General features: G+C 44.5%; 2 protein-coding genes across 5 annotated transcripts in view; one reads left to right on the top strand and one right to left on the bottom strand.

Annotated features, from left to right (window-relative positions):
• The window catches only part of MKRN1 (makorin ring finger protein 1), a 29,091-nt gene extending 27,295 nt beyond the window's left edge, over positions 1–1,796 (top strand). For all 3 annotated transcript variants that reach the window (XM_079932272.1, XM_079932270.1, XM_079932271.1), the window contains exon 8: positions 67–1,796. In XM_079932272.1, the coding sequence (XP_079788398.1) occupies positions 67–211 (145 nt within the window). In that variant the 3' untranslated portion in view covers positions 212–1,796. The remainder of the gene's footprint in view (positions 1–66) is intronic.
• Positions 1,797–13,949: 12,153 nt separating this feature from the next.
• The window catches only part of RAB19 (RAB19, member RAS oncogene family), a gene marked incomplete at its 3' end in the record, with an annotated part of 11,837 nt that continues 11,509 nt past the window's right edge, over positions 13,950–14,277 (bottom strand). For both annotated transcript variants that reach the window (XM_079931923.1, XM_079931922.1), the window contains exon 4: positions 13,950–14,218. In XM_079931923.1, coding sequence (XP_079788049.1) covers positions 13,950–14,218 — 269 coding nt within the window. The remainder of the gene's footprint in view (positions 14,219–14,277) is intronic.

Genomic DNA, 14,277 nt, shown 5'->3' with positions numbered 1-14,277 from the left:
TAGAAACAAGAGAATAGAAGATGCTACTCGGCAGTGCCATCCCTATCACGGCCCTGTTTTTTACAGGCCCAACGAAGGAACCACTTCTGGGAGCTCATTGAGGAAAGAGAGCACGGCAACCCCTTCGACAACGACGACGAAGAGGTTGTCACCTTCGAGCTGGGCGAGATGTTGCTTATGCTTTTGGCTGCAGGTGGGGACGACGACCTGACGGACTCTGAAGACGAGTGGGACTTGTTTCACGATGAGCTGGAAGATTTTTATGACTTGGATCTATAGCAGCTTTGCGGGGCGTGTGAACTGGTCTGCTGAGCCTCAGACGGCAGCCGTGCCCGCTCGTGGCGGCAGCGCCCGTGGTTCTCTCCTAGGCAGGCCTCGCGACTCCAGGTGCTGTCGTAACAAGTTTTACCCAGGGCCTGTCTTCTCAATCCCTCACCTTTCCCCAAGGAGTATGTTGTTTTCTCTGTTTCAGAAAGTTACAAAAATAAATCTTAAAGTTAGTTTTTTTTGTAACATGAATTTAACTGTCAGACAGTTAGAGTGTAGGTTTGTTGCGTCATCTGTTTTCAGCCAGATTCACACAGTTCAAGGGTAGCATTTCTGGATTTGCAGTACTCACTTTTGAGGACCCCAGGTTCAAAAGTAACAGCATTGGCCCTGCTGTGGGGTCCAAGAATTGGGGTGATAGGTGAAGGATCTGAACTGTGGCATGTAGCCTTCTGCTATAGACTTAGGCAGATGCTTGAGGTTTCTGGTGAATTCTGCACATCTGTGTTTTTATATCTGTTCCCTGCCCTGTAATCCCCACCCTGTGCACTTGTTCTGTGGTTTTGGTCTCTTGTTTAATTGCACACAAGTACTACTGCTGGGTAACCAGAACCAGGTGCGACTGTGTTGAGATTTTTACTGTGTTTAGCCTGATAGGAAAATTGTGAAAGAACACATATAAAGATATAGTGGAATAAAATAAATGCAGAGTTGGAAGTTGACTCCCAAGGGCTGATAGACTTGGTACGTGTGAGTGTGTAACAAGCTTCTCATCCCTGCATAGATGCAGTGTCTGTAGCCTTAGTGGAAAAACTCAAGTTTAGTGGTTTCAGCCTCGTGTGGCAAATAGATCTTAAAGGACAAAGCAGTACATTGGTAGCTGTTAATAGAGCAGGGCTAGCTCTGTCTCTATAAATAGGGAAATGGGCTTAGCCATAGAAGTTCAAACTATCTGGTTGTCTCATGTATTAACACAAACTGGGTCTCAGTTACACAGTTGTATTTAATGTTTTATGATCTCCTAGACTTTCTAGTCCAGGCACTTTTTGACAAACCTTTGTCCTCATTTGAGGGGTTTTGTTGTCGGGTTTTTCTGTTCGTTTTTGTGGGTATTTGCCTCATTCCATCCCTGAGCTTTGCAGCTAGACAGGTGTGATTCAAAACTATGTTCTAAGGTGTTTCCTGTAGTGGAGTAATTGGTTTGCAGTAGTAAGTGATGCTTTTCCACTAAAAGGGGACGGAGAGGTGGTAATCCACGAGATAAGCTAAAGTTAAATTGTTAGAAGAATTCCTTGATCAGAAATTATAAATTTGCGTTTTGTTGCTCTATTTCCTGAAAATAACTTGGAGATGCCCCTGATTTGTCCATCTACTGCTTTGATTCCTTGGATACCACTCATTCTTTCACGTTAAGCAAAAACAAGTAATTGTTGCAGAGGTCTCTGTATTTTGCAGCTGCCCTTTTGTAAGACGCACTTTTCCCAAATAAAACAATTTTAAAAACCCGTAATTTGGCTTTCTGTTTTGTGTAATGAGCCATTTTGAACTGTGCAGATGTCAAAGCATATTTGTTTCTTTCATCGCCTCTTGGATCAGTTCATCCGTTGGTCAAATTTCTGTGGATATAGGTTCATTGAGAAAAGTTGACACCTTTCCTAAAACATCTAGCCTGCTGAGAAATGTCTGAGAGATAAAGAGGAAAACCTTACCAGCTGGGATCATCAAATTTCTTTTTAGGATTTTTAAGACTAACCCTTAGGCCTTCTTTATTGGACAGTGGCACTGACAGTTTCTGTTGCCATGTGCTGGTTGAACCTGCTTCAGACCCGCAAATAACGCTGTTTTTGTTCCTAATTCTATTACGTGATTTTTTTTTTCTCTTTGACCGTGCCGCGTCGCTTGTGGGATCTTAGTTCCCTGACCAGGGGATCCAACCCAGGCCCTCAGCAGTGAAAGTGTGGGGTCCTAACTACTGGGCCACCAGGGAATTCCCTATGTAAATTTTTTATTATTAAAATAAAAACCCTTCCACCACTCCAATGGAAGACCTTCAGTAACCTTTTTACAGTGCCTGTTTGTAAAATAATTTAGTATCTATAATTAAGAATTAATAGTTGTAATATCTATATTAAGAATTAATGCTATTGAAAACGTCTCCACATCTAGGGTTGTGTGTATTGCAACTTACTGTAGTCATGGTCATAGCTGAAGGTCCACTGAGGAGTCTGTTCCTGTAAGCTCCCTTCTGGTGGATTTTTAGCTGAAACTGCTCCCTTCCAGAAGTGCCCAAAGTTCACCTTCAGCTGCTGCTGCTGAGGCCTTGCTGGGGACCCAGAGGGGTGCTAGAAAGCCTGAGGCGAGGTGGAAGTGTTGGGGATCTGAGCCGGGCCAGAGACTCAAGCCTCTGGTTTTTTTGGTGTCCAGAAAGTAGGAAGAGGCTCATCAGGAGCTGCGCCGTTGGCGGCATGTCCGAGTCTGGTGGGGAGAATGGTCTAGGCGTGACCCAGGTGGTGATAATGGCTTAGTGCTGGAGTTTAGGGGGGGTTGATGTTCGGAGCAGCCTTCTTTGTGTCTCAGAAAAGGCAGTGGAAGCTTATGTATAAGCCTGTCCTTAATGCGTGTTGCTGCCTGGTCACTGCCTACATTGAAAGTGAGCTCTTTCTGTGTGCTTGCCGATTGCACACGGTTGGGGGACCACCGGTGATGAGTGAAACTTCTTTCCCATTTGCACAAAACTACCATCTCAACGTCTTTCCTGCCACCACACAACAATAAGTGATGTTTACATCTGTGACTAACTCCTGTGGACATTCACAGATTATTTTTTTTTAAGATTGGAGGAAAAGTGAAGCAAATACTGCCAAAGATTTGGGGGAGGGAGGGAGGAGGTATGCTGTCGATAAAGGTATTTGTAGTCGTCGTTATTCACGCTCTTCAAATGTCCAAGTCGGCTTTCTGTAGGTGCGCGGTACAGTGGCAAAGCCCATCTAACTTTCGTGAGCTGATGAAATGTGAGCGGAAGTGACAAATATCATTTCCAGATGAAAGTTACGAGTCAGTCAGCCCATGGTTTTCCTCATTCTCCACTTTCCTGTGGCCACGTGTGATTTCTGAGGAGGTGGCGGTTCCACCGGCCTGGGTCACACTGCAGGGAGAGGTGGGGCGAACGCTCAGCTGACCTCTGAGGGGCATGGGACGCCAGCTGGGGGGTGAAAAGCCTCTGAAATTCTGGATCTTTATGTTGTCACAGCATAACAACCAGTCCTGTGTTGAAATCATCTGTTTAAAGAAATGAGTTGTCATTTTATACAGAAATCTAAGTAAAAGACTTTCAGTATTTAAAATATTCATTTATGTTTACAGTACTTTTTAGGCACCTCTATTCAAGATAATCCAGTGGAAAGTAAGTTGTAAGGTGATCAAGTAAGTTGTACTGATGAACAAACATAAATAAACTTTATCTTTTAAAATTGATACATCATATACAGACATGATTAGTAGGAAAAGCATTATTACAAACTTTACTTGCTTTTTTGCCTAATCTTTGGTGATAAATACTACTAATGAAAATATGTAATTTTTTTTAGAAGAACGAGATTTTGTACTACAGTTTTTAAACATGTAGGAAGGACTTTAGTTGAATTGCTGCCATGTGACTGACCCAGACCACGTGCTGCATGCGTCCTCCATCCCTCCTCCTGCCAAGGAGATGTTGAAAGCCACCCCGCTGAATCGACAGTTACAAGGTGGAGGGATCCTGAGTCCCCAGGTCACTGGAGAAGAGAACCCCTCCACCCCAAATCAGATTTTGCATGAACAAGAGATTCACTGAGGTTTGCGAGTCTATTTTGTTTTGTTTCTTTGCCGATGTAGCCTAGCGTGAAATACCCTGATAACAATAGTTGTAGTCCTTTTCTTAATGGAGTTAGAGATATTTGTGTTATTTATTTGTTTGTTTGTTTGCCACAACACGCGGCATGCAGCATCTTAGTTCCCCAACCAGGGATGGAACCTGTGCCCCCTGCAGTGGAAGTGTGGAGTCTTAACCGCTGGACTGCCAGGGAAGTCCCATTGTGTGATTATTTTTGGTAATTATAAATTATGATAACTACTATAAAGGTGTAAAATGAGAGCTTTCAATGGGAGGCCTGGCTCGTCTCTGGCCAGAGAGAGCTCATCTGAGCTGAGACCTGAAAGGGGGGAAAAGGGCACGACCCCTCAGACCAAAGACATGTGCTGAAGCCGTGAAGCCGGCAGAGGCAGAACATACGATACCTCGTACTGAACCCTACCATCAGTGGCAGTCGATACCCTGCAGGATATGCCCAGTTTACTCTCTTAGCTACAACAGTTTCTTTCCTTTTAGAAAAGAATATCAATGCAAGTGTGTCGGTAACATTTATAGGGATAATATTGGATTGCCCTAATATATCAAGATGATCTTGCTAAGTTTCAGTACTTTAGTAACATGTGACACACCCAACTGGTCCTCTTCTTAGCCTAACCAGAACTTAGCCCTCCCCTGAAGTCACTGCACCCGCAGAATCCTGTCCCACAGGGACCTCAGCTATCACTCTTCTAAAGCCACTTGCACATTATTGGGCCGTCTGTGCCACCTAGCTGTAACCCTGTCATCGTGGGAGAACTTGCACGATGCTTTATAAGGCGCTTTGCGAGCTTTCTTTTCTTCTCTTTTTTTTGCGGTACGCGGACCTCTCACTGTTGTGACCTCTCCCGTTGCGGGGCACAGGCTCCGGATGCACAGGCTCAGTGGCCATGGCTCACGGGCCCAGCTGCTCCGCAGCATGTGGGATCTTCCCAGACCGGGGCACGAACCCACGTCCCCTGCATCGGCAGGCGGACTCTCAACCACTGCGCCACCAGGGAAGCCCTCGAACTTTCTGAACTGATCCTCACAAGCCTGTAAAGTAGTTAAGGCCAGTTTTTGTCTCATTTTGCAAATGAGAACACCAAGGTGCAGGAGTTAACTAGCCCAGTGTCCAGCAGGTAGTGTGTCCGTGGAAGCCTTATAGCTTTGGACTCCACGTCTGGGTCTACACAGATCTGCTGCCATTTGCTTCCTTTCTGGATATAGCTCACTTTTCTGGGTGACTTGAGTAACAGATTTACACTCTTCCTCACCACCATCCCCTCAGTTGGCCTTTGTGACTTGAACATCTGTTCTCTCTTGACACTGTGGAGTCCTAAGCCTCAAGGTTTGGGAGGAGTGATTTTTTTGGTCATTTTTCTAGTTCTGTTTACTTGCATCGGGAGATTCAAATGTAAGAAATGTAGTTTCTTACAGAGGATATGCTTTGTTTAAATCCTGCAGACTTCAAAGATAGGCAAAACACAACTCTTACCCTCTAGCTTATAATCTAGTCTAAGTGTCTGAGATGATCAGTGCATTTAAGTGGTTTGCTTGCTAATCATACTGCTGGTATAAAGGAGTAAAGGAGTAGCAGAGACATGGAACCTCCGCTCCAGAGCAGTGTTATTCACTGCAGGTTGTAACCCATTCATGGATGGGGAGAACAATTTATGGGCCACAAGCAACATTTTAAGCAAATGAATGGTATATTTATGTCAGAGTGCATCTCATGTGATAAGGACACGTCTTACCGGGTAGAAATGTAAATTGTGTTTCTTAATATGGATTATAGTCAAAGTTTGGAAAACACTGCTGTCATAACCTACAGTCTTAGGGACTCTAAGGGTCATTTCCAGAGACAGTAGTCTGTGGACTGCAGCTTGAGACACAGGTGCATTACAAATTTTGATACCAACACAATTATAAAAGGAAAGGCAAACGGGCACTGAAATTAAGGGACAGTGTTCATTTACATGATAACTATTCACAGGTTTATATTAATAACATTTTTATTAAACAAATGTAACAAAATCATAAAGAATAAAGTTTTAAACCCAAAGAATCCAATGTGATAGGTAAAACTCTAGAATGACCCTTGCTCAGATATCATACCATCCCCTTTGAGTGGATGGAACTTGTGAGTATGATGGGAGATATCACTCCTGTGATTATGTTCCATTATAATGCAAAAGAGACCTTATCTTGGGTAGGTCTGACCTAATAAGGTGAATCCTTTCAAAGTAGAGTTTTCACTGGCTGGTTGCCAAAGGGAAAGTGGAGAGAGATGCTCCAGCTGGCCTGGCTGAAAGCAAACACACGTGTCGTGATTGCCTATGGGGACCGTGTGGCAAGGAACTGCAAGCAGCCTTTAAGAGCTGACAGGAAGGGGCTTCGCTGGTGGCGCAGTGGCTAAGAATCTGCCTGCCAACACGGGACACAGGCTCGAGCCCTGGTCCAGGAAGATCCCACATGCCGTGGAGCAACTAAGCCCGTGCGCCACAACTACTGAGCCTGTGCTCCGCAACAAGAGAAGCCACCGCAGTGCGAAGCCCACGTACTGGAACAAAGTGTTAACCCCCGCTCGCTGCAACTAGAGCAAGCCCACGCGCAGCAACAAAGACCCAGCGCAGACGAAACAAACAAAAGAACTGACAGGAAAATAAGGACCTCGGTCCTACAACCACAGAAAATGAATTCTGCCAACAATCAGTGAGTTTGGAAGAAGAACCTGAGACCCAGATGAAAACCACAGCCCTGCCTGACGCCTTGCTTTCAGCCTGGTGAGACTGAGCAGAGAATCCACCTAAGCTGTGCCTGCACATCTACAGAAACCTACAGAAGCTGTGAGATAATAAACGTGTTGTTTTAAACCACTAAGTTTGTAGCAATTTGTTATGCAGTAATAGAAAACTAATATATCCAGGAATAACACTTTGGTTTATATCCTTGTAGTTATATCGTTTGTAGTTTTCTTTCTGTGTACATCTATACTTTTTTGTTTGTAACAATCATACTTTTTCTTTAATCATTTTTTTTTAAGATTTAATTTTATTTATTTTTGGCCGCGTTGAGTCTTCATTGCTGCGCACGGGCTTTCTCTAGTTGCGGCGAGCAGGGGCTACTCCTTGTTGCGGTGCGCGGACTTCTCATTGCTGTGGCTTCTCTTGTTGCGGGCCTTGGTAGCTGCGGCTCGTGAGCTCTAAGGCGCAGGCTCAGTAGTTGTGATGCACAGGCTTAGTTGCTCCGCGGCATGTGGATTCTTCCCAGACCAGGGCTCGAACCCGTGTCCCCTGCATTGGCAGGCAGATTCTTATCCACTGGGCCACCAGGGAAGTCCCTCTTGAATCTTTTATTTACCCTATTATTGAATATTTTTCACCCCATTAAACAATGATACCACAAGGTTTTTTTTTTGGAGTATAGTTGATTTACAATGTTGTGTTACTTTCAGGTGAATTAGTTATACATATACACATATCCACTCTTTTTTAGATTCTTTTCCCATGTAGGCCATTACAGAGTACTGAGTAGAGTTCCCTGTGCTATACAGTAGGTCCTTATTAGTTATCTATTTTATATATAGTAGTTACCACACCTTTAAAAGTTGTGTAGAATTTATGTAATAACCCCCTATTGTTGAAGATTATTTTCAGGTTTTCATTATTATTAGCAGTACTGTCTCACACAATCCATGAAGAATTCCTGAATCTAAATACCTAGAAGTAGTCTTCCCAATATTTAAAAAACCTTTGCTCGTTTCCAGTCATCAACTAATTCTCTCCTACTTTCTCATTGTGAGAGCTCTTTTTTTTTTTTTCGGCCCCTCCATGCAGCAGTTCCCTGACCTTCTCTGACCAGAGATTGAACCCAGGCCCTCGGCAGTGAGAGCCCGGAGTCCTAACCACTGGACTGCCAGGGAAGTCCCTCATTGTGAGAGCTCTTTTTTTTTTTTTTTTTTTTGCAGCACGCGGGCTCCGGACGCACAGGCTCAGCGGCCATGGCTCACGGACGCAGCCTCTCTGCGGCATGTGGGATCCTCCCGGACCGGGGCACGAACCCGTGTCCCCTGCATTGGCAGGCGGACTCTCAACCACTGCGCCACCAGGGAAGCCCATAAATTTTATTTTTGTAATTGAAATTTCATTTCTAAATTAGATGAGGTTTCAGGCTGCTATTCGTAAGTGACTTTCTAAAAATTAACACATCATGTGTGGATAATTTTTATTGCCCCAAAATGAAAAACTGATTGAATATAATTATAACTGTATGATCTCTTTTATTTTTTTAATATATTTATTTATTTATTTTTGGCTGCGTTAGGTCTTTGTTGCTGCGCACGGGCTTTCTCTAGTTGTGGCGAGCAGGGGCTACTCTTGATTGTGGTGCGCAGGCTTCTCGTTGCGGTGGCTTCTCGTTGCAGAGCACGGGCTCTAGGCACGCGGGCTTCAGTAGTTGTGTCACGTGGGCTCAGTAGTTGTGGCTCACAGGCTCGAGAGCGCAGGCTCAGTAGTTGTGCACGGGCTTAGCTGCTCCAGGGCATGTGGGATCTTCCTGGACCAGGGCTCGAACCCGTGTCCCCTGCATTGGCAGGCGGATTCTCAACCACTGCGCCACCAGGGAAGTCCCTACGATCTCTTTTAAATGTTGGTTTTTCAAGTTCTAGAGACCTCTTGATACACTATGTAAGAATAAGTAAATGCAAGTCTAAATGATAGGTAAAGGAAACTTCTATTCAGGTGAAGAGCAAACTTTGGTTGATTTTGCAGAATTACCACCTATTCTGTACTATTTATTAACTTGTACTTTAATTTCGGCATTCCTGGTACTTCAGTCTTTGGCAGTTATTTTGAGGTATAAATTAAACAATATATGGTTAAGAATAAACACAAAAGAAACTGCAGGATGTCAAAAACACTTTAGCAGCTCCCCTTCTGCTGGTGGTAAACCAACTAGTGAATCGTTTGTGAATTGTAAAATCTACACATGTTCATTCAATAATTGATCACAGGCTCTTGAACAGGTTATACTGATATTATTGAGAATAAAAAAAAAATTAAGCAGGCACTGTTATTGCCTTTGGTGATATGAATCCCCAGAACCTCTTCTCAATCATCTGGAGGTTTACAAGCGACCTGTGGGGAGCTGCGATGTGTACCGCTGGCCGAGTCCTTCCCCATCCTTTCAATCTAAGCCTTGGGTCGTAATGGCTGGTGGAAGCCAGCCTGGTTTGCCCTGGGTCAGCCACGTCACCTTACATATGATGGAACTGGAGTTTCTACATCATCCCTGTTCAAAAGGCAGAGCATTCAGCCTGGGCCGGGTGTATTTCAGGCACAGCTCCTCTGTAATTCCCCCACAGTTAAACAGGACTCGCGCAATCCACCCAACCTGCTACCCTTTCTCTACCCTGCCCCTTCCCCACTGCCTCCTCGCCCCTTCAGCTTTTTTTTTTAAATAAATTTATTTATTTGTTTATTTTGGCTGCGTTGGGTCTTCCTTGCTGTGTGCAGGCTTTCTGTAGCTGCGGCAAGCAGGATCTTCTGTGTTGCGGTGCGCAGGCTTCTCACTGCGGTGGCTTCTCTTGTGCTCTAGGCACGCGGGCTCAGTAGTTGTGGCAACGCGGGCTCAGTAGTTGTGGCGCATGGGCTTAGCTGCTCCGCAGCATGTGGGATTTTCCCAGACCAGGGCATGAACCTGTGTCCCCTGCATTGGCAGGCGGATTCTTAACCATTGTGCCACCAGGGAAGTCCCCCTTCAGCTTCTTTTATAGAGAGAGCTGCAGAACTTTACTTTGAAGGATATTGAAATGTATGTTTGTGAGTTTATCTTGCGGTGAGTGTATTTTTGTGTGTGTAGAGGTTGATGAGGAGTTAACATGATGGAGCCCAAATCCAATACTGGTCGTTATCTGAGAGAGAGTGAAGCATAATTGTTAAGTGGGCTCTGGAGCCAGGTGATTTGGGTTTGCATCCTGGCTCTGCCACTTACTAGCTGTGTGACCTTAATCTCTCCGTGTCTCATAGCCTCATTTTTATTTATTTTCCTTTTTTTTTCTTTATTAGAGTATAATTGCTTTACAATGGTGTGTTAGTTTCTGCTCTATAACAAAGTGAATCAGTTATACATATACATACATCCCCATATCTCCTCCCTCTTGCGTCTCCCTCCCTCCCACCTTCCCTATCCCACCCCTCTAGGTGGTCACAAAGCACCGAGCTGATCTCCCTGTGCTCTGCGGCTGCTTCCCACTAGCTAGCTATTTTACGTTTGGTAGTGTATATATGTCCATGCCTCTCTCTCTCGCTTTGTCACAGCGAGACATATCCTCAAGTCCATTCTCTAGTAGGTCTGCGTCTTTATTCCTGTCTTACCCCTAGGTTATTAATGACATTTTTTTTCTTAAATTCCATATATATGTGTTAGCATACGGTATTTGTTTTTCTCTTTCTGACTTACTTCACTCTGTATGACAGACTCTAGGTCCATTCACCTCACTATAAATAGCTCAATTTCGTTTCTTTTTATGGCTGAGTAGTATTCCATTGTATATGTGTGTCACATCTTTATCCATTCATCCGATGATGGACACAATCATAGCCTCATTTTTATAGTAGGAGTTACAAATAGTACCTACTTCAAAAATAGTTGACAGGATGCACTGAGTTAGTGTAAATAAAATGCTTGGGGAATTCCCTAGTGGTCCAGTGGTTAGGACTCCGCACTTCCACTGCAGGGGGCCCGGGTTCCTTCCCTGGTCAGGGAACTAAGATCCCGCAAACCACGCGGCCGAAAAAAAAAAAGCCTGGTACAGTGCCAGGCACATAGTAATTGCCGTATGTGTTTGCCATTATTATTACCGTAGTAGTACTATTACTGTTACTACTAATAGACCTTTTCAGTAATAGAGTGGGGAAGAGATTCAGGAATAATCTATGAACAATGAAATATTAACTGAAAGATTTTCTCATACATGGAGGTGTACTTGACGCTGGCAGACGAAATAGAGACATTCATAATCTTTTTCTATTAATTTTTATTGGAGTATAGTTGCTTTACAATGTTGTGTTAGTTTCTGCTATACAGCAAAATGAATCAGCTATACGTATACATATATCCCTTTTTTGGATTTCCTTCCCATTTAGGTCACCACAGAGCACTGAGTCGAGTTCCCTGTGCTCTACAGTAGGTTCTCATTAGTTATCTATTTTATACATCTATAATCTTTTTTTCTTCCAAAATGTCCCCTTTGGAGCTTTATTTCATATAATTCCCTTGTTAACAACTATGCAGTTTTGAGGATGTGAGAAAAGTGCGAGCTTCAGTTAACACAGAGTCTTCCTGGACCTTGGCTCTAAAGCAGCGCCTGCTTGAGTGAGCTTCACAGTGTGGTACAAGCCTGCTCTGAGCTTCAGAAAAGCCTGTGCCTCTTTTCAGAGCAGACATTTGTGCGCCCTCACCCAGGGAAGCTGCTCCCTTCCACTTGCCCTTTCCAGTACTTCTGTCCCAGCACCATCATTTCAACAGGAGCCCACACTGGTTAATTACAGGTTGCTGGTGTTCCGGTGACCTTGTTCTCACGTGTGTAACCTGTTGGTAGGAATATTTTAATTCCAGATAACCCGCAGAGGGCATCATCCTAGAAGCTGATGAGGTTTTAGAGTATTGGTTGAGACTGGTGTGCAGATAAATGGAGGAGCCTTGGTGTGAACCATTAATCTCCTGTCCTGCTCAGCCTCTTGTCTGCACACTTTCCCCTGATCCAGTCAGTTTTCTTTTCCCTTCTTCTTCTTTTTTTTTTTTTTATATTTATTTATTTATTTGGTTGCACCGGGTCTTAGTTGCAGCAGGCCGTCTCCTTAGTTGTGGCTCCCAGGCTCCTTAGTTGTGGCATGCGAACTCTTAGTTGCAGCATGCATGTGGGATCTAGTTCCCTGACCAGGGATCGAACCAAGACCTGCTGCACTGGGAGCACAGAGTCTTATCCACTGTGCCACCAGGGAAGTCCCTTCCTCTCCTTCCCCTTCTTAAGGAGTGTCTGCTCACTGCCTCCTCTGAAAATTGCCCAGTGACTTGGTACAGGTATATTCCTGATCTGCCTTGTGAACTCCTGCTTCACATAACCCCTTCTTTAGAACAAGAATATGTATGTGAAAAAAGGTTAATCTGCTTTGATGCCTTTATTATTTCTGGCTTGTAATAGATTTCCCTCATGTTTCCAAAAGGTAAGTTGTTCGCTTCAAAAATGAATATATATTGCTGTGAATTAAATGTAATTTATTCTCTGTGGTTACACTCCCATCCTCACCTAACCTCTGTATGGTAGTAGTTCTCAAGGTTTAGTGTGGGGAGAATCACCTGGCAAGCTTGGTGAAGTGTGGGTTTCTGGAAAGATTCAGTCAGTCAGCCATGGGTGTCAGGAATCCTAGACAAGCATCTCCTGGCCCCTGTCCTAGGTGTGGTCGGGGAATTCCACTACAGAAGCATTGCTCTATTGTACTGTCCAATGGACATATGGTGTGAGCCACACACATAATTTAAGATTTTCTAGTTGCTACATTAAAAAAAGTAAAAAGAAACAGCTGAAATGTTAATATATATTTTATTAACCTGGAATGATATTAATCTAAAATATCATTTTAACATATAATCAATATAAAATTATTAGGAAGATACTTTACATTTTATTTTTCATAATAAGTCTTCAAATTCTGGTATGTATTTTACATTCAGAGCTCATCAAATTGAAATTAGCCAATTTCAAGTAGTCAGTCACACGTGGCTAGTGGCTATTTGTTTTGTGCTGGTCTCAGCCTGCAGATAACAGTGCTACAGCTAGAAATGCCTGGGGGGGACCCACCTGCACCCTGGGTGCGCCCCAGACAGACATTTCCTCTTTCAGAGCTGATGTTGTGGCCGGACCAACACTTGCAGTTCTTACTAGGATTGTAAGACACCCTCAGCAGCAACCGTCAGGGAGCTTTGCGGACACAAGGGTTATGACTCACAGCTTCCGGAGGGTACACAGCACGCCCCGGCCATGCAGCAAGGTCAGTACTGGTTTGATATTTGTCTATGAGCCAATTTAATTTCAATTCAGAAATGACTTTTGATCCAGCAGATGATTGGGTGTTTTGGAAAGAAATTGTAGGCATCTCCCTCATCCTAGGAGGGTGGTCCAATCCGCCCAACTCGGATAAAGTGAAATCTAATTCTCTCTCCATCACATGGCTCCTGACCATTTGGCAAGACCGTATTTATCGTCTTTAGGTCAAAAAGCTTTGCCCCCCAAACTAAGACCTGAGGTGTGAATGTCAGGAAGCAAAAGTTAACAGCATCTGGTTCATCATTGCAGGCTTTTTCCCCATCTTCCCACACCCACACTGTTTTCAACCACTCTGCAATGTTCCAAACATCTTCTCCCCTGTCTTCGTTCCTTCTTCTACTTCTCTTTTCTTCTTTCCTTTACTACCCTCTTTTTCAAGTGAGAAGCAGAGTTCAGTAGAAAGCAGCTGAAGGGTTGGGGAGACAGAAAAGGGAAAGATGAAAAGGAACAAATCTTGTCCTCCTACCACTGGGCCTTGAGTCCTAGGAAAAGTCAAGAAAAACAGTGGTGTCCTCTATCCTCAGAGTCAGGGTTTCCCCCTCTGGTGTGAACTGAGGCAAAAGGGTGCCCCCCCACCAGGCAGGAAGGAGTAGGACCAGCTGCAAGTCCGCACTGGAGTCCGAGGTCTCCTCAGCAGACACGAGGCCGTCCGCTGCCCTTGGTTTCGGAGGTGGCCTCTGCTGGGTGCCACCGGCCCGGGGAACATACTCAACAAGTGCACTGGCTCTTCTCCCTCGGCCCCGGGGCCATGAGGACAGGACTGGAATCCAGGGGGAGGCTGCCCAGGGTGCCCTCCCCGTACAAGGGCAGGCTGTGGCGAGCCATCAACTCCCTGGCCATCAGCACGAAGACCTCGTCGATGTTCTTGGACTCCTTGGCAGACGTCTCCAAGACAGCCAGGAGGCCGTATTTCTCAGCCAGTGTGCAGGCATCCTCAAACAGGACGTGCCGTTTTTCCCACATGTCACATTTGTTCCCTGGGAGTGAGAGAGAAGCAAATATTCCGATGAGTAACTTAATCTGGTTTTTTAAAAGG

The sequence above is a fragment of the Stenella coeruleoalba genome (genome assembly GCF_951394435.1).
Source record: "Stenella coeruleoalba genome assembly, chromosome: 9".
Lineage (NCBI taxonomy): Eukaryota > Metazoa > Chordata > Mammalia > Artiodactyla > Delphinidae > Stenella > Stenella coeruleoalba.
The sequence above is the reverse complement of the archived record's forward strand: the minus strand, read 5'-3'. Positions and strand labels throughout refer to the sequence as shown.